Source organism: Neodiprion virginianus, chromosome 6 (genome assembly GCF_021901495.1).
Source record: "Neodiprion virginianus isolate iyNeoVirg1 chromosome 6, iyNeoVirg1.1, whole genome shotgun sequence".
Taxonomy (NCBI): Eukaryota; Metazoa; Arthropoda; class Insecta; order Hymenoptera; family Diprionidae; genus Neodiprion; species Neodiprion virginianus.
The window spans coordinates 29,114,290-29,141,161 of NC_060882.1; the positions used below are offsets into that span (position 1 = coordinate 29,114,290).

Sequence of the window (26,872 nt, forward strand, 5' to 3'; positions counted from 1 at the left end):
CCCATTCCACGGCAAGGGGAATAGTTAATGTTCAACTTTGATTTATGATTTTTTTTTCCCTCCTCGATCGCTTTATGCCTCTGACTTTCTGCAAATACTTTCACCCAATTCAACCTGGTTCTAACCTAACGCGTAACATCTACGTTCGTCGTACAGGTTTACACATTATATATGATGCATGATCACGCAACGCTGCACTAATGACTAAATTTAACTGTTTTGGCCACGAGTCGCTACTTAATGTGACAATCTCACTACCGGTAATAGCAGCATTGAAAGCACAATCGTCGGACTTCAACTTGTGACAGTCACCGTATATATCTTCCTGTATTTACATATCTGGCTGTATCTTTGTTGCGAAATCGCATGGCAGTTACGATTAGTCCGAAATCCGATCGTATGCTGCGCCGCTAATTGCAGGCTGCGATAATACGGCCTTATTATATCTATAGGCAAGCTTTGGAATCGGCGGATGCCAACGGATATTGAGCGGAACGAAGCAACGCGTCAAAGTCAGACGCTGCGGGCGTACTCTTAGTCTGTACTCATTTTTTACATCTCCAATTACCCGATGAATAAAAGCTATTTTTTCGCAATTAATCTCTTCTCAGCGGCGTAATTTGATGCTGAAAGCTGGCTAACTGGAAGCAGATTGCCGTATAAAAATATGATAAAAAAAAAGACGCGAACGAATCATCCCCCTCCTTTAGAAAACTCACCGCGGCGGATTAATCTTTTGAAGCTTTTTTGTATTGGGAATTTTTTGGTCTTATTGTCTTTTTTTTTTTTATCACGATAGCCATATTTACGATATAACCGTAATGAGGTTCGTATAAAATACTCGTCTAAAAACTCCACAAAACCGATGTCTACTTGTACAGTAATGATCGGATATAGCATTGAAAAAACAGCCTGATATTGATTTCTTGGATAGGTGTAACTAGAGGCACTGCAAAACAGGATTCGTTCAACGTCTCCATTTTGGCCGCCGTTTTCCGACGAATCGAAATTGTGGGAAGTTTGAAATACGTATAATTAGCTACAAACGTTAATGTTATATGATGAACATATTCCATTATTATTCCTTATTAGATGTTAACGTAGTTATTAACATCAAAGTTCTACTTACTTACGCCTCCGGCGATTTAAGTTCGTTAGAAAATTATCTCTTGTTTTGTAGGGACACTAGGTATATAACCATTATTATATACTGCGCGGTTACGAATAATTGAATCAATGTTATAACGACGTCGTCAGTTTTAATTGTAACTAAGTTTGTGCAGATGTTAGATAGCGGTTTACTTTGTTTTTATTTCGTATACGTTTCTAGCACGTTTCCTCCTTTTTACTCCGGTATAACTGTAAGTATGCTGTTACTACCGGTACCGGTACAACCCGTAGCGCAGGAATGTTGAAAGTTGGTTTGAACAATTGGAAAAGCTTTCCCACTCCAGATTCCGTTAAAGCTCGTTACTATCCATGTTCCGGGAGTCAGGTCTTCTGCTGTAACTATTGCTCCTTTGTTTTAACGTCTAGCATTTGTATAATACGCTGGGAATCGTTTGAAGCTAACGTTTTCGGATACGCGTCGGATATTATACGCAGAGAAACGGAATCACCACAAAAAAAAAAAAAAATTACGTAAAGTATCGTTTGGTAACGAATCTAGAAGGTAGATGACTATTCCGATCACCTATTTGGTTGAGATCCGCTGATCCTTTAAAAGAGTGTTACGTAAAAGGATATTCCGCTCTGAGAGAAACTAGTTATCCCAACCTTTCACGATGTCGGGGAGTGTTCTTGTAATTTTGCAATTAACGCAAGAAATTAGATTATACCTACCGACAAACCAAATTAGCTCATCTTCTTTTCCCCCGTTCTTCAACGAGCAAAGTTTATAATTACTCTTCTTGCGTGTAATTTATACACCGAAGTGTAACGAGGTAAGATTTGGTAATTTTATGGATAGAAAAGAATCGAAAATGACAAAAAAAAAAAAAAAGACGAGGCGGTAGATACAAATTTCGCACGAAACTCTGAGAAGCAAGTGAGGTCTGAAATCGAGCAACGAACCGCGATGTGCTTATACCTGTATGTAAGTTTTGTTGGGCTACCGTAGTTGGCCGGTGGTGGTCAGATGTGATCGATTTCCGGAGCAGCGGAGAGAATTTCCGGAGCTTCCATTTCTCCCGGGTGGCTCCTCTTTGTACCGACGTTATCACCGTTAGCTCTGTGCGGCAACGGTGGCAACCTACCTCTTCCGCAAACTTCTCATCCAACAAACATATTGCAGCAGTCAACCAGCACTCGAGGTGTGTACCTACCTTCACTCCGAACTCCTCGATCCCAGTTGGCAGCGACGCTGACGAATTCGAGTTTCCTCACCCACCACCACCTGGTTGGGATCCTTGTTCCACGTTTCGCGTTTGGCGTCTCTTCCCTCCGGCCCTAGGCCTGGAGCTCAAACCACTTTGAGACCCCCGTCACTAATTCCTCGGGATCCGAGATCCCTAAGTTCCCGTCACCCGGAGGAGTGACGCGTACATTTTCGGATCGTCTGTCTCTCGTCGTTACAGTCGCTTCAATCTTGCTGGTGATCCTGATTGTCTACGCGGATCCGCGTACGTCTTCGGCAAAATTGATCACTTAATCCCCAGCTCGTCGGATCCTTTTCATACCGGATATCAATGACAACCAACGCACCATCACTCATACCTCTTTAGTGGTTGAATAATTTCCCTGCAGTGTCTGGTGAATTTGCTGGCGGTGCAGGTCTCGAGACGTTTATTCTTGCAACAACGGCAATGACGGTGAACTGCGACCAACCGTAGATCCAACGGACTAGTGTGAGAACAAATGGTCGTGGAATAGCGAATATCTACACCGATGACGATGTTTGACTTTTCGCTTTATTTCCCAAGTCAAGTGAAGTCAAAGGGAACTGTAGCAAAACGTCTGGAATTGGAAGATCTGCAAGCCAGCAGAAATTTTCCTTACCCCAATATCCCCGAACTTTTATTTCACCTACGCAGGAGGGTTTATGTGTGTGGATACGTTTTACCGTCTTGAAGGGGACGAATCTGCGTAGCAATGAGATGCAAATTGCTTTAATTTATACAAAAGCCCTGAGCTATTGTTTGGTTAGGTAACCGCCCATCAGATTCCCGTGATTTTCGACGTGCGGTTCCGAGCTGGACGTATTCCATGTGTGATCCTGAAGCTCTGGAAGCTCTGGAAGCTCTGAAAAGCTCATCCCAAACACCGTCAAAGTTTCTCCCTCCCTGCGAGATCCTCGTCCCGCCCCACCAAACATATTATATTCAACGAAGGTACCACGCAGTGACACCCGTTATTCGAACTCGGAATTCGTTCGGATTTTTCTCCCCCAGAATGAAAGAGATATTGTTTAAGGTTTTCCGAGAACAGATTCAAAAGAGCCCCAGGCCACTATTTCATCAATTTGATAACTTCCTGTAGCAAGGCCAATATTCACCGCCGTGAATCCATCCGAAAAATTTGCTCGTACTTATATATATGTACATATATATATATATATGTATGTATATATTCCTCAGAATAATTTTCTACTTTTCAATTCGAACCAGGGACATTTATTGCAGATTAAAATCGGCCCTTTTCGAGTTATAGGATAAACTGGGTCAAGGAGTATACTCAACGAGTTCCTCTTGCAGACGAGTTTCCCGCCTCCGAGTAACACGAACCTTCGGAGCGGTACAACAACCCGAAATTAGATACGATCCTGGTGTCGTCGTAGCCCAATTCGTGGTTTTTCCTTACGTCACTCGAGGCCTTTGAAGGTTTGACCCTGAGGGGTAGCGAAGATGGATATGTACTCGGAGGCGGAGGTCGACATGAACCCGTAAGAACTAAGAGGGTCTGGGGTGAGGGGGTGCCGATGGAGAAGGGTCAACACGTCGGGAATTTCGCTTCTCATAAGTAACCCTGAGAGCGCCGCGTCCACGCAGGTTGAATTTTCTCCCTTGAAATTGATAATGTCTCGGAGTGAAGAGTAAACGGAGTCGAGAGCCGTCGACCCTTGCAGAAGGAAATTCTCTGACCACCTTGCCGCAGCCACCAAAGCTCGTTAGCAACCTTTGGTTTTGCCCTCTGCGGTCCGTCTTCATCCTTCTTCTGGTTGCCTCCTCTTCCTCCTCCATCTCTTCTCCTTCTCCCTCCGCTCCACTCCACTTCGCGGTCTTTCTCACTCCAATCAAGATGGATGGCACGGTTTCTCGTTAAACAGCTAAACAGTTCCAGAATTCGCAAGCAAACGCTTTTCCGTTTCTGTACGGACGGATGGTTTGACCTCGCTAGGCGGTCGAATAGATCTCTCGAGGTTAGAGAATAGGGAAACCTTTGAATTTACGGCCCTGTTCAGTGAATTCACTAGCTTCGATTGCTACTCGAGTCAAATTTACCACTCGGATACACGTCTGTCGGTATGCCTCCCTGTTTACCTCGATCGAATGTCACTTATTTTTTTTGCCGTTGTACGGGAAATGAAAATAATACGAGGGTCAAATTCGTCGAATTGAAAGCTCCATAGCTCGCAGTCATTGGTACGCGTTTCGATCGATCGTACGCACGTACGTATCGCCGAATTACCGATACCCCAGGAGTGTAGAGGACCGGCGGCCCAGCCGGTACATCAAACGTATGATGCTCGTAAAAGCATCTGCACGTTTCATGAAATTAGGCGAAACGCCAGGTGTGTGCCTTGCATACCTATCTCTGCAGGCGAAATTAGTCTGCGGTCGGCATACTGGCTGTTATCAAATTCAGAGCTCACCAATTATGGTGTAACAAGGAGGATTAACGGAACCTTCTCGACTCCGGCACGTGTCTCCGTACTGTGGACATCACGTATGTCTCTTTGATTGTTTGCGGAGCTAACAGTATACACGAAGCGATAGAAAACGTGAAAAAAATTTCCTGCTAATTAATTGAAGCTTCCAGTATGACGGAACACGAGTCAGTGAACAATGGCGACCAGACAATTGCAGCACCACCTAATTGTCACGTTGGTTCAATTAGTGGTTCGTATCGCACGTCGCGGATTACACAACCTGAAACTCTTTCGGTACATGTATAGACAACATTGGCCATCCTCGTCGACGAGTTTACAAATCCGCAACAAGCCCATTCGGAAAGTCGTATTCGGACTGAATGCGGCGTTGTTAGTGTGGGTGGAAAATCAATGAGAAACCATCGAAAGCCAGCCATTATTAACGTGTTTTTCATAAACGACCGCGACACAATTGAACTCCAAATTTCTTCTCTGATAAAAACACGTATCCAAGTTGAAAGATCGGAGTGCTCGTCTCGTCTGCGGATCAGTTGTAGGTACATAAAATACCAACCTACCTGGAAAATAAATATCGCCAGTTGGGATAATTATGATACGAAAAAAGCACTTTTTTTGCTACGCGCTTGGACGGAAATTGAAATTTTCAATGCAATTTTTTTCCAACACTTACGGGTGTTGTTAATATTCTCTTAAAGGTGTCTTGTAAGTTTCAATGAGACAAAACTTTTTGGTAAAGTTACGTAAACCTGAAGTTTGTTAACAAAATTAGGTAAAGAATTTGCTCTCGATTCTAGGCCACCAGTATAAAAGTCTTTCATTGAGCAGAGCGGTAAAGCAGAGCGAGCGCATCATTGGAAGCAGTTTTCCTTGTCAGTGTCATCTCACTCGCCGGATTTCACGGTCCTGTGAATAAATATGCATAATTGACGTGACGAATAACGCTCGTCTCTCGGAGGTTGACAATAGCTGAGTTTACCGTTACCCACGGTATGTAATAACCAGCGATGTTTCGACGCGGTGACGTAACGCGAACGCGAATCCATTTCGTGTATATTTATAAGCTCTGCACCTATTTATGGACCAGATGCTACCTCTCGAAATTGAATCGTATCCTCGGCTCCGATGATGGATATTATTCGATTTATCATACGTTACGCGCACAAATGATCTATTACAAATAGCCTGTGTGTTGTTTCATTAGCGATAATCAACGGTGCTTGGAACATATTTTATCTCGCGCTATTTTAATTTCCGAGGCGAAACAAGGTTTTCGGATATTCTTGTTGCCAGGCACGATGGATACATGGATATAATGGCAGTACACGAGCAGCGTTGTATACTCTCGGAATTCAATATCAGCGCTGGATTTAATGAATACCATTTAATACCCGTAGAAATAACCAAGGAGTATAAAAATCAGTATCGTGAATGGACCAAAACAGTTATGAAAATAACTCCGCCGTAAACCTTCTGAATATTATATACAGCTGGCGGAACATAAATTCACGTAACGATGAACAGTGCGATTACGGGTTTATTATAACTCACGTGATTGCCCTGCATGGTGATGTGCGGCAGCTCGTTTTATCCCTACATCTTGAAACTAGTGCCCGCAATCTCGCCGGAGGAGTTTTCAGCCCGCACGGAGAGCTCGCCGACAAGAAGTAGAGAAATTTTTTCCAAACTATAGCGTTAAAAGTTGGCGTTAAAGTTCACCTTTTGACCCAGTCGCGTCCGGCGCGATCATCCTCCCTGACATTGACAGCGTCAGGTAAGAAGAGGAGTAAGAAGAGAGTCTTGGGTAGGAGCGAGAGTGGCTTCTCTCCTCTCGAGATGGAGTAATTAAAAAGTTGAACGGTGTCATCAGCGGGAAGATCCTAATTTTCTTTTTAACGATACTCCTCGTCGGAGATACGCGCGTCGGTAAGTCGACCGACCAATTCCCTCGTTCGTTTCTCTGTGGATATCTTTTCGAGGAAACAAAGGAGGCCACGTAATCCTCAGTCCCAGGTTATCAAATGACGTTGATGTACGCTGCATGCAGTGGCGAAGGTCCAAAGTAGGTAGGTACCTGGTCTAGGTCCGGTCGGCTATTAGCACGCTCTACACGACGTACAGTGAGGAGAGTGCATAAATGTGGCAATTAAAAATATCCGTATAATTTATATCCTTCCTAGTGAAAACTAGCGCAATTTGCTGCAGTTAATTTCACCTCCTATTCATATATCTCCGAGAAATTGTAAAGTAGCGAATTTTCTTTTTATTCTCTTTCATACCGCAGTTTCGTTTTTACAGCAATATTATTTCAATTTGCTAATTATTTTACACGATTGTAGTTTCGTAGATCAAGACATCTGTGAGTAAATGAAGAACCGGAAAAGGTTCAAGTGGGATGTATTGACGCGCGGTTTCAAACAGTAAAAACTAATTAACAAATTGCTCTTTTCGGATTTGCACAACTTCGGAAGGGCAGAGGTAAAACTTTCGCAAAGATCTTCATTTTCGAAGAGGAAAACGTTGGAACCACGCCTGCGGGAGACAAATTTCACGATGCATATCTTGCTTTGTCTAGTGCCCCGTGGCTAGGTGGACGTAAAAATGTAAAGGTAGTTATGCTCCTTGAAAGGCAAGTAGAGTCTTTGTTCTTCGCGAGAGGGTCGGTTCCATAAGGGTTGGGGCAGCTCTGCACTAAAGATCAAAGAACTATAATTCGAAATCCGGAATACACCAAGTAGCTGAAAATTTTCCTCGAATTAAGTCGTGTCTGCAGTCATTTTACCTCCAACCCTCGAAGTTTTTGGCAATTAAACTCTTTGCTACGGAGTGAGAGAGAGAGAGAGAGAGAGAAAGAAAGATCGCGTAATTTCAAACTGCGAAAAAGAATAGGGTGAGACCGGTCTCTGTGTACGCCAAATAAAGCTAAGCTCCTGGTACCCGGATCGATGGATCGTCTTCTTCTTTCTCCGTGTCCCTCACTCACGGCGCTTTTCTCTTCCGCTTCTTTCTTATAACCCAACTCCGTTTCGACGAGAATTTCATCATTCGTTTATCCCCTACCAGGGATACAAATAAATCTTCTCTTTCCGTAAAGACAAGACGCGGCTGTGTCCACCCCTTCCTCCTTTCATTGGGGGTGAGAGGGGGGGGGGGGGACGTTTTCCGCCATGCCTTTCTCGTCTCTTTTCAAATCACGAATTTTATGCTCCGTGCCTTTAGATTAAAACCGTTATAAATTTCATCCCCCGGAGACGTGAATCGCATTACACATAATACACCCTCTGCAGCCTGATATGCATAATTATTTATATAATCAGAATTACAATAATAATTTCAATGAACATTTTTATCCGACTTTTTCTTTCTTCTTCATACTTTTTCATTTCTAAATATAATCATCCCCTCGAGGAAGTCTGCTACGCTTTTACCGGAGGACGAATTTCTGGGTGAAAAATAACCTGGCTGTAAACAGGCGAGGAGTGATAAAGCGACGCAATCGTGGATATTATAAAAAGAAAATAAATGAATGAGTGAAACGGGAGTCGATCAACTGCCAGAGATGATTTTCTTCTCGCTAAACAGATCGCGCTATATCTGGGCACAGCGCGGTGGCAGGATCGGCGGGTAATTGCTGATACATATATATAAGAATGATGAATCGAATTTAATCTCACCCGGGTCGGACTGCTTTTCCCCATCTTCCCTCTCCTCTTGATCCCCGCCGCGCGAGTCAAAAAGAAGAAGTTCGATCTGTGTCAAAACCCCTTTTCCGAATAAGACAGAGAGAGATAGAGGGAAGAGAGGAGCGGGGAAGGAGGGGGGCTCGTCCGTATAACCTTTACGCTTACGTTCATTGAAAGGCGAACGTGACTCGAGTCGCCATCTTGGAAGGAGAAGCGGTGAACCAAGAAGCGGCTTACGGCGTCGTTATGCCCGACGTGACTCCCCTGACAATCTCCTTTTTCCCCCCTCGTAGAGGATATCCAGAGACTCCTTGATACCTCGGAGAAGATCCGATAAGAGATAATTTTAGTCTCCGTCGGAAAGACCGCTTAGGATAGTCTTCGCAAGCCATTCCGGTCCGCCTGAGGTTCTAGCCTGACGATTAAATTGCCAGGATACGCGGTGATCGTCATCCACGAGATGGCATGACGCCCGGCGTAAAAACGACCGGAATTACTCGAGGTGTATATTATGTAACCGACCTGTCTGGTTTTGGCCCAATATCTCCACTGGATGAGTAATTTTCGGTAGTGGTCGTAATTTCCAGTCGGACCATCACGACCTCACTGATGCAGCAGGATAGCCGGTGGGTACTTTCGACTAGGTCGCGAAGGCTGTAAAGTTGAACCCTTCGCATTTTTGTCACCGAACACCCGACCGCGTGCTGGAATAACTATTTTCGGCGGTGATTCCGGCTCGAGGATGACAGGGATCGGACGGTAAAAAACTGCCAACCGCGGACCGTTCGTTGACCGTTGTCCGAGTCGGAAGCTTGCTCAAAATCTCACCCTGATTCATCGAGAAATTGCGCTAGTGTCTTTGCACGCGTTCTACGAGACATTCCTCGTATCTCAATATTGAGCGGACCTTTGGTGAAACGGTAACTTGATAAATTATTTGTTACTTGATATGCAGTAGTCAATTTCCGAACACTCGACATTCCTGATCTTCGTGCAATTCCTCGAATATCTTACCAGACACGTCCAAGACCCCGTGACCGTTTCCTGCCTTTGACTTGTCGCGGCATTCGTTGATTTTACCTCCAAGTCATCGACGGCACTAAAGACAGCGAAGCAATTAACTGCAAAACCTCTTGTACGATCAATGTGGGGGAGTAACGAGTGAAGAGAAACGATCGAGGGACATTTCTTGGGGCTACGAAGGACGGGGGAGGCCACTAGCCGTGACTATCCAGAGCTTTACTTGGGTAAAGTTTGATAATTAAGAGGCAAGACGCACCTAAGAGCGAAGTTCGTTGAAGTACACGTAACTCTACTTTGGAGCCTCTGTCACTTGCTTGGCCTTCCACCTCTTCTTGCGGTAACAACTTCCTCCCACCCTTCAGTTAACACCTTGAATGACTCCCCGCCGTATCTCGATCCAGCCTTCGTGTGACAATACGATATTGTTTATGGTTGTACGCAACGGAAAGTCATGATCTTAAGAATGGATGCATCGAGGGCATGCAAGGTGGAAGGTGAATTGCTTAGTCGGTGAAAAAGTGGATGGAGGTATTGAATTCAGTGCAAAATTTACGTACGTAAAAATACCTCTTTCGCTCGACCAACTTTGTAGAAAATTTTCTCAGTCAGCAATCTCGTCGTGGAGCAACGTGACAGGGTTCTCTTGATTGGACGAGCTTTTGCAGTGCTTCTTTTCTACGTAATTGTTGTTCCGACGACGCGAACCCATACATCGGACGTAAGTTGGTTAGACTAACAATAAGTCAGACGTCGTGTTTTTCGTTCACGTTCTCCGCCCCGTGAATATCGAACAACAATAATGTATACCAGCGTAAACTTGATGCAGCCCTTCGCGCTTGGCGGTAGTTTTTAGGTTAATGAAAACGTAACTCTCTCAACTAAATTGGTAGTATTGGAGTTTCAAAGTTTGATTCAGGCAGATTGTTTTATAGTGGCTTCGTTGTTCGGTTGCTTCCGCGGTTACTTCCTTGTTAAAATTAAACTTCTACCGGGAGAACTTTAGCTTACGTTAGAATATGCAACTCACAATGGCCGCGCTCTGAAGCGCACTTGAACTTTTCGCAAGAGTTGGAACGAGTATCCACTCGAACAATACATGAGTCTTACTCCTGAAAGGAAGCCATTTCCCTTAATTTTGAGTTCGAAAAGGTCGGTCCAAATGGGCCAGAAACCTTGTGGTCCGGTCAGCAAACGCAAAAACGGAACCCAGCTTCGTACAAAATTTAACATTCATCGGAACAATTCAATTTACGCCTCAGGTATAAGCTCCAAGTATAGATTTGTAAGAGTGGAAAGAAAAGCTGCGGGTCATTCTGTGTTCCGAAATGGCAATTGGTCAATACCCGCTATCCGTATGAGGCCGAAGGACTTCAAGCTTGCAAGTGATGTCTGCGTTGTCCCTGATGTCAAGGTTGTTGTGCAGTAAATGGCAAGATTGTTCGAGGGTCGTGAGTGTGGTGCGAACGATAATTTGGCTTCTCTACGCAAGAGACTTCCCACGCTCAGCCCTCAACTCTCACCTTCACCCTCTTCTCGTAGCTGGCTTCTCGCTCTCGGTAGTCCTCCAGCTCCTTCTCCTCCAATTTGTTCCTTGTTTTCTTCTTTGGACATAACCGGAAGCCCGTGAGAGTAGGTATGACGAAGGATTTCTCGGGAAATTAAATTGTTGCCCAACAATATACCCGCTTTAAGCTTGAAATTTTCCGGGCATTGGATGGGTCGATGCCGCCTCCACTTCCCTCCGAGCTCAGGTACTGGATTTTCGACGTCTGGCGCTTCTTTCGCCACTCATTGTTCAAGTCGTACGCTCACCGGAGCGCGTAAGTTGCGGTTTTCTTTATTACCATCTTCACCCGCTGTAGGGAAATCTAGAGAAATCTCGCGACGAGGTGTTTTACGTCTTTTACCAATAGCGAGACGAATTCGAACAATGAGAACATTGACATAGCATTTCGCCGTACCCGCGACTGTCAGCCATGGATGGAATAAATTGTCTTGCATTGGATTAGAGCGGTACCCTGCTTCTTGCTTCTTTGAAAATGCACAAAGCTTCAGTCTAGTCTTTTGTAACTGTGCGCATGTCTCTTTGGTCTGCTTCTGCTTACCCAGGCACGTGCAGTGTTTTTTTACACCGAGTGATTATCGCGCCCTCGTAAGGAAGGGACCGACGTAACGGGGCGCACCAAAGTTTTCCTGGTACTGGTACCAACAAGCAACATAAAACCCATTGTTAACAACCGACTTTACTGTCTTCGTAAAAAATAAAACGTACGCTGGAACTTCAGTCGTTTCCTTTCGGTACATGCATTGCCTGTGAAAACTTTTTCCTCTCCCAAAGTTTGCGCTTATGCGATTGACGTACCGCTAACTCAATTATTACGACCAATTTTTTAACCAACGATAATTTCTGCTTCAGGTTGTTCACGGCGTCCACGTTGATCCAGTCCACGAAGTCAAGAAGCGCAGCATCAGTCAACCACTCAGGATCCTGCTTTGGTACGACGAGAGCGTCTATAGGTGAGTTGGGAAAATCAAATCGCCGCTACTCTTTAAGAGACTACTTAATTACCCTGCACTACGATCTTCGTGGAATTATTTACGAACCGTGTTCCCTGCGGAGTATGCTTGTTCTCAGAGTCGCAAAATAAGCTTGATTACGTCGTCGAGAAACACATTTAAGCACTCTTCGTCCGTCGCACGGGCATTTTAACCCCATTAATCATAATAACGCGGCGCGTTCGCAATTCCAGTAGCGGGGAAATATTTGCCTGCGGTTTTTTTTCCCCCCTCATGCCTATAACGACGTGTACGCGCCGGGTAATTATCTCTGATTTGCGTCATTCGCCACTGTGCTTCGAGTATAAAACCTGACGCGTAATACGGTGGATGTAACAGAAATATAACGTTGATGAGTTGTTACGCGGTCGCCTTTCTTATACGCGCGCACATATGCCGATAGGTGTGTTTGCAAGGGTGATACGTAACCCGGTGCTCAAACTGTTGTGTACGGACTCACGTAATGCTTCGCAACTCGAAATTGAAGGTATTAATTCACGGTAGCCAGAGATTCTTCATGACGCGTTTACAAGGTTCAGAGGTATTTTCACGCTCCTTTCGTTACCGAGCGGATCAATATTTACAGCTGTGTCATAACAGCGTTGAATCGATGATGACGCTTCGGATCATTTCAGTTTTTATTTAATCGTGGAATAACTTTTATACGACGTAATTGCGGCAAATCGACGGAATTCAGGGACCTTATGTACATTACGGTTGAAAATAACCATGTCTATATTTTTAAGTCAGCACTAAAAAGTATCGTCGATCAATCGAAGCTGTTATTCAACAGGCGCGTGGGACGAGGAGTCAGAAGGCTGCTGCGTATTAGGTGGAAATAAATCGAAACGCTTTTGACGTAGGTTCGCAATAGTGGCTTGAAAATGAATTCTCGTTACAGTTACGCGTTTGCGTGCGTAGGTTTACGGTCAATACACGATCGTACGAGGACTCGAAGAATTTCCATCTTTGAATATCCAGGAACGGAGTAATAATAATAATCATTTGGCCGACGATTGAAAACGTGGAAAATCTTTTCTCGGTCGATACCTCGAGGCACAGTGTCGTATGAATTAGAGATCCAGAGGGAAGGTCTTGTACGGAAAATTCACCCTGTGTTTAGCGGGAATTCTGAATTATACTCGGCGGGTGGAGAAGGGGCGGGGGGAGGGGGGGGGGGTGAGGGTTGTAACGATAGGCGCGCATATTCCGTCTCGTACAAACACTCGGGGTAAACTTTTGCTAAACTATTCAGTGATTGCCTAATTATATGAGACGTATAGCAGTCATGGATGAAGATCGTACAGACTTGACTTGCCAATCTTGAAAGCTCTATGGTACCTATATCTACACTCTACAGGGTGGGCATTCGTGCCGGAGCTTTCAGAAATTTCCTAGATAACTCCGTTCGAGGGATAATTATTTTTCAGCATAAGATAATCCCTGCCATGAGAGCCATGAAAATGACTGATTAAATCGCGAACCAGTAATAATTAACAATAGGTTGTAAACACGAAGCCTACCTCAGGGTTGGTTCGAGGGGCGTCCAGGCGAGGCGAGAGCAAGCTTTTATCGCGTTACGTGATTCCTGGTCACAGCTTAATGGCCTCGCTAACCTTCGCAGCTTTGCCCTGCTCCCGCTGTTTTATCCAACTTGTTACCAGCACTTGGACCGCCCCGGTCGAATTCGATTAACCCTCTGGCCCACATCTTCGTTTATTTTCAAATCAATGCGGACAAAGGGTATGAGAATTTGTGTACGGCTGTGTTTATTGGTGGGCTTTTTCTCCTTGTTACACCTACCTGACTCTCATATGTTCCGGTAGAATTTTCTTTCCAAGCAATGCGGCAAGGGTTACTTAGACTGATCAGAATTTGAGCAATTGTACGCTTCTAATCCTAATACTCCAGAAGTGTGTGTACCTCTGTTGCGTGGGGGAGGAAAGTTTGGAAACTTCGTGGACGCGAGAACGCTACAGAAAGTGTATATAGTCATACGTAAACACTTGGTTGCAAAGTTTAAACTAAATTTAACTTTGAAAGTCAAGCTCGTTACGATGTCTAACCCGATATTTCGCGTCTCGTACTTATTGTAGCTTATAAAGTCACCCGGTCTTAATGTCTTGTTTTTTTCCCTGTCCTCTTGATGTAAGAAGAAAGAAGATAACAGATAAAAAAAAAAAAGACCAAAATATACAGGAGCAAAGAACCAAATGGATAAACTTCCCCGTGGGGGCAAGTATTTGATAAAATAACGACGGAAATGAAAAAAGAAAGAACGCGGTGGACGGAAGAAGAAGTAAAAAGTAGTCTCTATACGCGAATTATTCCAACGACACGCGCGGGACTTACGGGAAGATTACTCTCCGTGGATATGATCGAAGGAAATGGGAACGGGTGTCCCTCATTTGTACGCCGCTCCGAGCTTGACTCAGCGCTTGAAATCTCGTCCCTCTCGTACAAGGTGTAGTGTAGGTATGGGCATAACGTAGAATGGAACGGCCGTGTAACGCAGCGAATCTGCCTTTGCTCGGGGGATATCATAGTATGTGACGCCAGGTACGATAACAGGAGGTAGCTATTCGTTCTCTCACCCGTAAGCGAGAACACGCTTAAGATACGTGTCGTGTGAACCTTAAGGCAATGCATAACGCGCAATTTGCATACCTGCAAAGTTCTACGTGTACGGAGTGCCGATTGATGGTTTCGGATTCTCAATTCCGAACCGCGAACCCAACTGATGCTTGGCTGAATCGGAACTTGATCTTCTATCACTTTTGGTCTGACGTCGTGCTTCACTGGCTTGTGCATGTAGGCGGAAAGAGAGGATACTTTAGCGCAAGCTTAGAACCACTCACCTTCGATTCCCTTCATCTTTCAATGTCCGTGGAATCTCAAAACTTGTTTGATTCCATCTCGCAGCGCATTTTCAACGATGACTTCACGACCATGTTGCAAATCGTGTGTCTCTGGTATTTCTGTATCTGGGCGAAGAAAGTTGAGCCGTGTTACTCCGTTATTGCCTCTGATTTCGAGATACTTTCGTGTTCAACGATGTCGCTTAGATATGACTTGCAGGAATGAAAGGAACGCCTGAAATCCAACGTTTTCTTGCGCTCTTTTTCCGACGCCATAGACAGGGACTTATTCTTCATCCTCGGGTCGACGGCCGAGCTCGTGGAAATCTATGAATTTAATATTTGGAAAACGGGTGCCATCCGCCTGCAACCCGGCCGCGGTTCACGACGATCGCATAAAATAACCGAATGTCGATTCCAATCCCCGAATTCAATAAGCATAAGTTACCAGAATGACCTCCCGGCTTGGCGGCTTTCCAAACTTCCTACCTCTCACCCTCCTTATATCCGCACACCACACTGAATCTCGAGCCTTAGGCTCGGAACTTGAAACTCTCAGCCGTTAAGAGATAATATAGCCAAGCAGATATGAAAGTCGTATCTCTGTTATATAATGTGCGCGGGCGGTTCGAAGTGCGCGACAGAAACATGAAAATTCACCCTGGCATCCATATTTATTTCCATAAGATGGAATTCCGCGCGTGACATTAAAGTCTGGGTCGAGTTGAAAGCTCGATAATACTCCGCTTGTCCTCTATCAACGTCAGATTCATTCCGAACGTCAATTTTTCCTCGGCTATTTAAATTGACGTCAATATCTCGTGTGGTTAGTAATTTTTCCGGTATTTAAATTCGTTCCAAACTTTGTTTTTCCAACAAGTCTGGCTAGACGACGAATACGGTTCAACCGTATTAAAAGCCCACGTTTTCTTAGTCATTATCATCCCAACGTTACTGCCACTGCTAGTGTTACATCCTCGATCTCCTCTGCCCCTACCCACTAGTTTTATCTTTCTTATTACCTCTTAATTTAATACATTTATATTTTATATTTTTATCTTTTACTTTTATTTTTGCGTCTCCGTATGCATTGCATGCATACGACTCTCTTTATCACCTTTTTATAACTTCTGGAAATGAACACGTGCAACGGATAGATCCGTATGGGTCTATCTCAAGTGTCTGTCTGGGCAATATTGGCCCGAACATTAAAATAAGGATATCTTTATTATATACAAACATAAAACGGAAATTCCTACCCGCACGTGTGGTAAAGGCGGGATAGTTAATGATAAAGTCTCATGCTACACCGTACCCGATGGGCGGGGGTAGTCTTGACGAATAGAAAAACTCAAAATTTTATCAGGCCCTCCTGATTGGTCCAGCATCCCTTAAGGATACTGGTAACCAATCAGGAAGTAGTTCAGACAAGACTACCCGAATCTTTTAAAAGAGAGTAGTGAATGAGTAGTCAAAAACGGTAGTTGAGCAGTAGTCAGTCAGCTTTTAAGAAGAAGTCTTTCTCTCAGTTTTTTATTACAAAATCCAATCACGTCAAGCGCTGAGCGAACTCCGCGTTATTTTACTCAAACACAAACTTCCTTTCTACCATAGTACATAACTAACCTCATTTTTATCGAATAAACGTATAATTGTAATTAAACCCATATCGAGTGTAAACCAGTCATTTAATACCGTATACCTCCTCGCCGAGCACGCAGAGCCGCCCCACAGAGCCCGAAAATCAACTGCTAACAACAAAGGTAAGTGACCATTTTTACATCAAAGCCAGTTTAATTAAGGGGGGAACGGTGTCAACAAATTCAAATAATATATCCGGAAAATTTAGTCTCAACTAAGCGTTATACGCATCGAGTGGTTTGGTCTTCAGCCAACCCAGCTCATAACAGTGGTAACAGCGGTGCGGATCGAATTTAGCTAAAAATCGGAATTTTTTTTTATTATTACGATTTCAATTTTTCTTTTCATGAGTATTGAAACTCATTGGTGACAGCAAAGCCTATTTATTTTAAAATCATGCCGATAACGCGAAGTAAGGACAATGAAACCGGAAAGCCTACTCCACTTACGGAAACAGAATTATTAGCTTACACGGAACAAGTGAATAAAGAAAAACGGCTATTAGATTTAGAGCGTGAAAAAATTGCTAGTACATCACAACAGTTTAAGGCAACAGAAGCTGCATACAATGATCAAATTAACGCCTTGCAAAATAGGTTACGAAAAGCTGAAGAAGTGGTAGAATTACGGTCAGCAGATTTAGCTAAAAAACAAGAAGAACAAATTAAGAAACGAGAGAATGAGCTGCAAGAAAAATTAGAACGGGAATTTTTAGTCAAACAATTAGAAATACAAAAACATTTAGATAAGGAACGCGAAGAACGCGTTCAAGTACAGAGACAATTAGAGGAAGCGCGGTCAAATCAAAAATCATTAGATAAACAAACTGAATCAGAAATTAGGATAGAGACAGTGTCCGAAAAAACCGAACAGACGGTCATAAATACTAATAAAACATTATCTCAAACTCCCGAATCAAGAGAAGAAACAACAAATATGCAAATAGACGTAAACGATAGTTCGCATTGTAGCAATCCTATTCAAGATTTGGAAACAGTTGAAGATCCTCAGATATTATTAGAAAAATGCGAAAAAGAATTTTTAAGAGAACAGGCTGAAATTCAGAAACAAATCGAAGAACTTAAAGACAGAAAATTAAAACGGAAAACTATGAATCCTCAAATGTTGCTATTAGCTGAGCGGAAAAAGGAATACCAAAGGAAGAAAACAGAAATGCAAAAATTATTAGAAGATTTACAAAAGGAGGAAGAACGCGAAATTGCGAAATTAGAAGTAAAATCAATAAAACCCAAGGAAAGCGTTCCAAATTCAGATGTCAGTATAAAGGAAGAATTAGCAAATTTAAAGGAAATATTAAAAACAGTCAATACGGGTGCAATGGAACATCCGCAAAATTATATAGAACCTATTACGGCAGAACAATCAATTCCGATGAGTGCAATTTTGGCAGGAGTACCATCTTTTGACGGAGAAAATGTAGCTTTCCCACTGTTTGTCCGAGCATGTAGACGAGCAAAAGGTGTGATTGCACCCAGGTTAGAAAAACAGTTGGTTAGGAACATTAAAGCAAAGCTAAAAGATAAAGCGTACATTGTAGTAGAGGATCAAACCTTTGACACGCTCGAATCATTCCTAGACAAATTATCGTCAGTTTTCACACCTTCTCGATCAGTAAATTTCTACCGCGGAGAACTAGCTAGAATATTTAAGGGACCGAGTGAACATATCATTGAATACATTGGCCGAATTAAAGATCTCAAAACTTCAATTCTCGAATGTGAACGACGTGCAAACGGTAGCATAGATGAGGAAACAGAGAAATCCATAGAATCTGAAACATTAAAAGGCTTCATAGAGGGTCTGCCAACAGAATTTAGCACAGGGCTATATTTGAAGGGATACACTTCCCTTCCCGAAGCATTTGACGGAGCTATAGATTTGGGTAAACGATTCGATATGGAAAAAATAAGAGAAAGCGCGCTACAAACTAACTTTCTAGCATCACTGAAATGCCGTATATGTGGGCGAAATAATCATAACACAATAAATTGTCGTTTTAAACGGGAAAACCAACCCCTAAACGAAAGGGAGAATAACGGAAACAATGGCAACAACAGATTTGACAACAGGCGCGAAGTCCCGATACAAAATCAGCCTCGAAATACCCAGAGATTTGACAATGACAATAATAGATTTGAAAATAGGCGTGAAATTCCGATACAAAACCTACCTCAAAATAGCCAGAACAATGAACGGGAAAGCAACTCCACTAATGGGAGCTTACCATCTTGCAGGTACTGTAAAAAAACAGGTCATACAATAGAAGTATGTCGTAAACTGCAGTATCGCCGAAATGTTGAGGGAAATACCAGTAATCAAAACTCGGGAAACGGCCAGGGACCCTCGGTAACACAAAGCGGACCCCGGGGGGTCAACCAAACCCAAACAGCCATGATTACTCAGGAGGTACAAGAGTCCGCGTCGCAACAATAAAATTAAAAATCACTGATCAAGTACCTACAATAAAAATAAAATCTAAGGACTTGATAGACGAAATAAACGTAATGATAGATACGGGATCGGAGCCGAATCTTTTAAAAGTAGGAAATCTTTCATCATTGAATAATATTGATACGAATAATGTGTTGCAATTGAGAGGAATAACAAATAATTACGTTCACACCTTAGGATGTGTCAAAATTGAAATATCTGGAATGCCCGTTTACTTTCATGTCGTCAGTAATAATTTCCCAATTCCTCAAGCCGGCATACTGGGAACAAATTTCTTTCAATCCCAAAAAGCAACAATTAATTATGCTCAGGAATTAGTCGAAATAAACGACTTAGTATTTTATTTCATTACGCGAGAGGTAGTTACAATTCCCGCGCGTTCAAATGCTCCATTCTATATAAAAATAAAAAATAAGGACGTAAACGAAGGTTACGTACCAAGATTTACTGTAAAAGAGGGAGTATTCTTAGGAGAAGCGTTAGTTAGAAACGATAACGGAAAAGCGCATATTCGAATAATTAATTCTACGGATGAGGAGATAGAATTGCTTGTACCGACCATAAGTTTGCTACCTAGCGAGGGCGCGATACCGCTGCACGATTCAACCTTAGGGCTTGACTTGCAGGAAAATTGCGTGAGTGATTTAGCAAATCCTCTAGTGAGAAATGGAATTTCTGAATCAAACCTTTCCTTAGGGCAGGGAAATGACGATAGAATAGGTCAACAAGGTTTGTTTTCAAATCCAGAATTAATTTCAAAAAGAAATAACCGAAATAATAAGAGCATCCAAAATGATCATCGCATTCAAAATAATAAGAGCATCCAAAATGATCATTGCATTCAAAACTTTCAAAGAATTCGAAAAATTAATAAAATCGACGTAAAAACACGTTATAACGAAATATTAGAGTTATTAAGACTCGAACACTTGAACGATGAAGAAAAAGAAAGTATACATCGTTTAATATATGAAAACCAAGACAGGTTTCATATTCCCGGTGAGCTATTAGGAGCCACAAATGTTATAGAACACGAAATAAATACAATTGACGAACAACCAATAAATATTAAACAATATAGATTCCCGCCAATTCATAAAGATGAAATAAATAGGCAGGTAAAAGATTTATTAAATAATGACATTATTAAACCGTCATTATCTCCATATAATTCCCCATTATGGATTGTACCGAAGAAGGACGATTCCAAGGGTAATAAACGCTGGAGAATGGTTATAGATTACCGAAATTTAAATGAGAAGACAGTAGGAGACGCCTACCCGCTACCGAATATAACAGAAATTTTAGATCAATTGGGCAGTGCAAAATACTTTTCAATATTCGATTTGGCCTCGGGTTTTCACCAAATCAAAATGAAAGAAATCGATGCAACTAAAACAGCATTTTCAACGCCGTATGGTCATTTCGAGTTTCAAAGAATGCCGTTTGGTCTGAAGAACGCTCCAGCAACGTTTCAAAGGTTGATGGACCATGTTTTACGGGGTTTACAGGGTATAGAACTATTTGTTTACCTCGATGACATAGTAATATACTCAAGCTCTCTCAAGGAACACGAGAATAAATTCAATTCATTAATGATCAAATTAAGAAATGCGAATTTAAAACTTCAACCAGATAAATGTGAATTTTTAAAGAAAGAAGTAGTTTATTTAGGGCACATAATCAGTGAGGACGGTGTTAAACCCGACCCAAAGAAAATCATAGCAGTAAAAGAATTCCCAAAACCCAAGAACGCAAAGAATATAAAACAATTCTTAGGTCTAATTGGTTACTATCGACGCTTTGTACCGAATTTCTCTAAAATAGCAAAACCTTTGACGGAACTTTTGAAAAAAGATGTTAAATTTCTCTGGACGGACACACAACAAAACGCCTTCAATCAATTACGAGATAAACTGTGCGAAAATCCAATACTTCAATATCCTGATTTTACCAAACCCTTTATAGTAACAACAGATGCATCAGGATTCGCAATAGGAGGTGTATTAAGTCAAGGAACAGTCGGAAAAGATTTGCCGATAGCTTATACATCTAGATTATTAAACCAAGCAGAAAGAAATTACTCAACGATTGAAAAAGAATTATTGGCAATAGTCTACGCGGTAAATTATTTCAGACCATATTTATATGGAAAGAAATTCAAATTGGTCACAGATCATAGACCTTTAATTTGGTTACACTCAGTCAAAGATCCAATGTCGAGACTCGTACGGTGGAGATTAAAACTCGCGGAATATGAATATAGCTGGGAATACAAACCTGGAAAAATAAACGCGAATGCCGACGCATTATCTAGAAATCCAGTGCTAAGCGAGACACAAGTATTAGCAATCAAACAACAGCTCGTGGATAAGATGCAAAAGCCGAGGGAGAACACTAAACTAATTTCAGGGGATTTATTTACAGTAGATGAAAGTTACTCGTTAGTTCATTGCGTAGCAGAAGATCTTTGTATGAACGCAGGTATAGCTCGCGAATTCAAAACACGTTTCGGAAATATTGGTCGTTTGAAGTCTCAGGAAAAATCTGTTGGTGACGTAGCTTTTCTAAAAGATGGTAATAGATACATATTTTATTTAATAACGAAAAAGGAAAGTAACGAAAAACCAACATTAAAATCATTAGAACGAAGTCTGATATCACTAAGAAGTTTATGTGAAAATTTGAACTGTTATAAAATCGCTATGCCTAAGATAGGCAGTGGTTTAGATAAATTGCCATGGGAAAAGATAAAAGAAAAAATCGATATCCTTTTCGCAGAACCATTTGAAGTACTTATATATGCCAATAAGAAAACTGAAACATCCAAAATATATAGGCTACAGGGTCAAGGACCTTCAGGTAATAAATCATACCACGAGGGCAGTCCATCGCGAGAAGATAGTGTAACAGCTGGCCCAGGCGTAGAAAAGGATAGAAAATCAGAAGACCCAAGTATTCAGAATACAGAAAATGCAGGTCGTAAACTTCGAGACAGACAGACCATAAGAGCACCAGACAGATACACAGACAATTTTAAAACGCGCAAACTAAGAACTAAAACACATATCAATGCAGAAGATATTTTAAACGATTTTAATCTTTTTTACAATGAAAACCAAGAGCAATCTAAAAGTACAATAAATGATGAAATCCTAGAAACTATCAATACGAATAATAATATACAAGACGCAAAAGTTCACAAATCTATCGAAAACGAAAGGGCGGAAATCATGAATAGCCCTATTGAATATTCTGATGGTGAATCTGATAAGGATACAGGATCATCCGCAGACAGCGAAATAGAAATGGTAGAACTTGAATCAGATCAGGAAGAACCACAAAATAACCTAAAATTTATTGAGACTAGGGACAGACTTTCCATGCGTAGCGATAATTGTGTCATTTTTGTAACTACTCGAGGGATCCCGTTAGATGAGGGATCTAGAGATTTACAAAATACAAATAAATTACCAAAAATCACCGAAGCTATGTTGGGAAGGGCACGAGTAACTCCAATAGGAAGCAAAAAGTGTATTGCGCTACCAATCAAAGAATCAGTAAATACACCTTTAGACCGTGATATTTTTATAGAATCACTGAAATCTCTATTGGATGTCGTTCGAGAATTAAATTTGAATAGTTTATCAATTGCAAAAACTAGGAAAATAGATGAGATGGATTGGAAGGAAATTCAAATTTTGTTGGAATCCATCTTTAATGATAATGAATGTAAAATAACAATCTGCAAAAATTTAATTAGAGTCCCATCGCTTAATGAACGTACAGAGATAATTCGAGAATATCATGCACTGCCAATAGGAGGACATAAGGGAGTTACAAAGACATACAACAGAATCAGACAGAATTTCTTTTGGCCAAATATGAAATCACAAATCCAACAATATGTTACAGGATGTATGGAATGTCAACTCAAAAAACTAACTAGAGTAAAAACTAAGCAACCTATGGTATTAACCGATACACCAGGTTCAAGCTTTGACAAAATATCTATGGACATTGTAGGTCCTTTACCTATCACTCCTTCAAACAATGAATATATTTTAACAATTCAAGATCAATTAACGAAATATTCTGTAGCAGTACCCCTAAATTCAACAACCTCAATTGATGTGGCAGAAGCTCTAATCAATAACTTTATTTGTAAATTTGGAGCTCCTAAGCAAATTCTTACTGATCAAGGTGCTAATCTTACAAGTTCATTAATGAAAACAATAGCAAAGAAATTTAAAATCAAACAATGTAAAACAACCGCTTTTCATCCCCAATCAAATGGGTCTATAGAAAGATCACATCACGTCCTAGCCGAATATTTAAAGCAATATGTTACAAAAAATAATAATTGGGATAAATGGTTAGATCTTGCAATGTTCTCTTATAATACAAGTGTCCATGAGGGAACAAAACATACACCTTATGAACTAGTTTTCGGCAAATTAGCAAGATTACCATCTGAGCATGAAATAATAGAGGAATTGAATGATCGAACTTACGAAGAATACCTAATCGAACTTTTCACCAAGATTAAAAATATTCAAAATCAGGCTAAAGAAAATCTGATACATTCAAAAGAAAAATCCAAATATTATTATGATAAAAAATTAAATTCGTTAAACTTGGTGAAAGGAGACCTAGTTTTTCTTCTAAAAGAACCAAAAAAGGGAAATTTTCTGATCAATATTCAGGACCGTATGAGATACAGGAATTATTAGAGAACCAAGATGTCAAAATTCAAGTTGGAAATAAGATTAAAATAGTTCATATGAATAAACTGAAAATGCTAAAAGGATAATTCATTATTATAACTAATTATAACTAAATAGAAATAGCCTAATGAAAGCGCAGGACTAGATATAAATAAATTCTATAACACACACATTTAAACGTAAATAAGTATAACTCGATTTCATTCCAAATAATGAAAAGACTATTAATATAAGCAAATATTCCCTCATTATTAAATGAACGGAACACTTTGTTCTAGCAAAGGGGAACAATGAGTAAAATCATTCTTATGATCATGTTATGGTTGCCCGCCGTAACTTGGGCACTGGTGGGATACGACTGTGGAGGAACATCAAGAAACACATCAATCATCGATACGGCCAGTATCGGAAAATGCGACATACCGGAGAGGGAACCCAGTTCTGAAAATATTCACGTCCAACTACTTCAATTAGCCGAATTTCATCACATAGACATCATTCAATGTAAAATTGAGATAGACAGAACGGTTTACCATTGTGGTATGCATTCACACAATTCTGTGGTGAGAAAGGGACGACGCGTTTACATACACGAAGTTAACAGAGAAGCATGTATGGGTCTTTATAATTTCGGAATCATAAGACTGGGAAATAACGTCGTCTTATCGGGACTTCTTCAAAATAGAACCAACATCCGAGACGCAATTTTCGCGGGAAAAATAACCGACACCGGAAGCTGTGTTGGCGCTAGTTACGACGATGGCTATGGTCAATGGGAAGATGTCATCGCTCAGGGGATAGCAAAAGTAACAGTCGAAAAATATTCAGCGACGGTCAAATTCGATGGAAATAAGCTCTTTTTGAAGGATGGGACCAGGTGTACGTTGTCTAATACTGATTGCTTTGGGAATGATGGATCGTATGCCTATTGGACAAACTCGCCGTCGAACGATTGTAAACTTGATCGTTATAATGCCTTGTATACCGGACCAGCGACGAAAATTAGGGAACCCCAAGAAGAAGGATTTACACCAGATGTTTACACTTACTCAAGTGAAAAGACGACTTTTGCCTTAATGAAGACCACCGAATTCAAAATCTGCGGTTATAAAATCTCACGAACAGAACATCCCAAATTATTCATTGTGGAAATTGACCCTGCAAACCCAATTAAAGCTGAAAGTAAAATTGACGCCGAGAATGTTGACATCCTTTCATACATGAACTCAAAAATCGTATATTTGGAAAAACACCTTAGTAAACAAATAACTCAAGTTTATAAGGATCTTATTAAACAAAAATGTACCCTGGAAGAACAAGTTTTACGCAACACCCTTACACTTGCAATTCACACACCAGATGAATTCGCATACAACGTCATGAAGGGACCAGGTTACATGGCTATACGAGCAGGAGAAGTTGTGCAACTAATCAAATGTGTACCTGTGACAGTAACCGTCAGGAAATCAGAGACATGTCATCAAGAAATTCCAATAACGTTTCAAAATCAGTCGCTCTTTTTAACGCCGAAATCACGTATTATAGTGAGAAAATCAAGTGAACGAGAATGCAGCGAATTGCAACCAAGTACATTCAATATCGATGGAACATGGATTACATTTTCACCGCTACCCTAGGTTATCATAGAAGCACCGAAGAAACTTACACCGATGACCAGATTATCTTGGCAGTATACCAAACCGCCACCTCTCTCTGTCAGTGGAATCTACACGGAAGAGGACTTAGAAAGCTACCGCGACAGAGTGATGTTCCCGATCGAGAAACCAGCCGTTCTAAACGCAGTTGCAAGGGGTGCAACTGGACATTCTGTATCTGATACGAAAATCTCTTTATCCGGCCTACTGGACGAAAATTCTTTGAACAAAATCGCAGAATCTACATCCCGAAAAATATGGAACGGGTTCATGATGTTGGGTACCGCTAGTTCTGGAGTAATAGGAGTTTATTTCATAATTCAATTAATAAAAACTATAATCAACGTCGGAATCCATGGATATACCCTGCACACCATTTATGGCTGGAGCATACTTTTGCTGGGGGCACTACTCAGCTCATTAACGACCCTGCTAACGCATTTGGGAAAACCCCAATCGCACAACAAGAACAACGAAGAAACTTCGACAAAGGAACAAGACATGGAAAACCCACCGGTCGTACCTCATTCGCAAGCAATAAAAGTTATTCCCACCAGTGTGCTTGAAGATCATCTACGTGAACGTCAAATGTTAAACACACGTTTAACATTTGAAACGGAGGGGGGAGGTGTTACATCCTCGATCTCCTCTGCCCCTACCCACTAGTTTTATCTTTCTTATTACCTCTTAATTTAATACATTTATATTTTATATTTTTATCTTTTACTTTTATTTTTGCGTCTCCGTATGCATTGCATGCATACGACTCTCTTTATCACCTTTTTATAACTTCTGGAAATGAACACGTGCAACGGATAGATCCGTATGGGTCTATCTCAAGTGTCTGTCTGGGCAATATTGGCCCGAACATTAAAATAAGGATATCTTTATTATATACAAACATAAAACGGAAATTCCTACCCGCACGTGTGGTAAAGGCGGGATAGTTAATGATAAAGTCTCATGCTACACCGTACCCGATGGGCGGGGGTAGTCTTGACGAATAGAAAAACTCAAAATTTTATCAGGCCCTCCTGATTGGTCCAGCATCCCTTAAGGATACTGGTAACCAATCAGGAAGTAGTTCAGACAAGACCACCCGAATCTTTTAAAAGAGAGTAGTGAATGAGTAGTCAAAACGGTAGTCGATCAGTAGTCAGTCAGCTTTTAAGAAGAAGTCTTTCTCTCAGTTTTCATTACAAAATCCAATCACGTCAAGCGCTGAGCGAACTCCGCGTTATTTTACTCAAACACAAACTTCCTTTCTACCATAGTACATAACTAACCTCATTTTTTATCGAATAAACGTATAATTGTAATTAAACCCATATCGAGTGTAAACCAGTCATTTAATACCGTATACCTCCTCGCCGAGCACGCAGAGCCGCCCCACAGAGCCCGAAAATCAACTGCTAACAACAAAGGTAAGTGA

General features: G+C 41.4%; 1 protein-coding gene and 1 long non-coding RNA gene across 3 annotated transcripts in view; one reads left to right on the top strand and one right to left on the bottom strand.

The window, feature by feature from the left end:
- The window catches only part of LOC124308085 (leishmanolysin-like peptidase), a 213,388-nt gene that overhangs the window by 100,511 nt on the left and 86,005 nt on the right, over positions 1–26,872 (top strand). For both annotated transcript variants that reach the window (XM_046770432.1, XM_046770433.1), the window contains exon 2: positions 11,948–12,048. In XM_046770432.1, the coding sequence (XP_046626388.1) occupies positions 11,948–12,048 (101 nt within the window). The remainder of the gene's footprint in view (positions 1–11,947; positions 12,049–26,872) is intronic.
- LOC124308093 (uncharacterized) overlaps positions 1–26,872 on the bottom strand; it is a 181,355-nt gene that overhangs the window by 76,808 nt on the left and 77,675 nt on the right. The gene's annotated exons all lie outside the window — the stretch shown is intronic.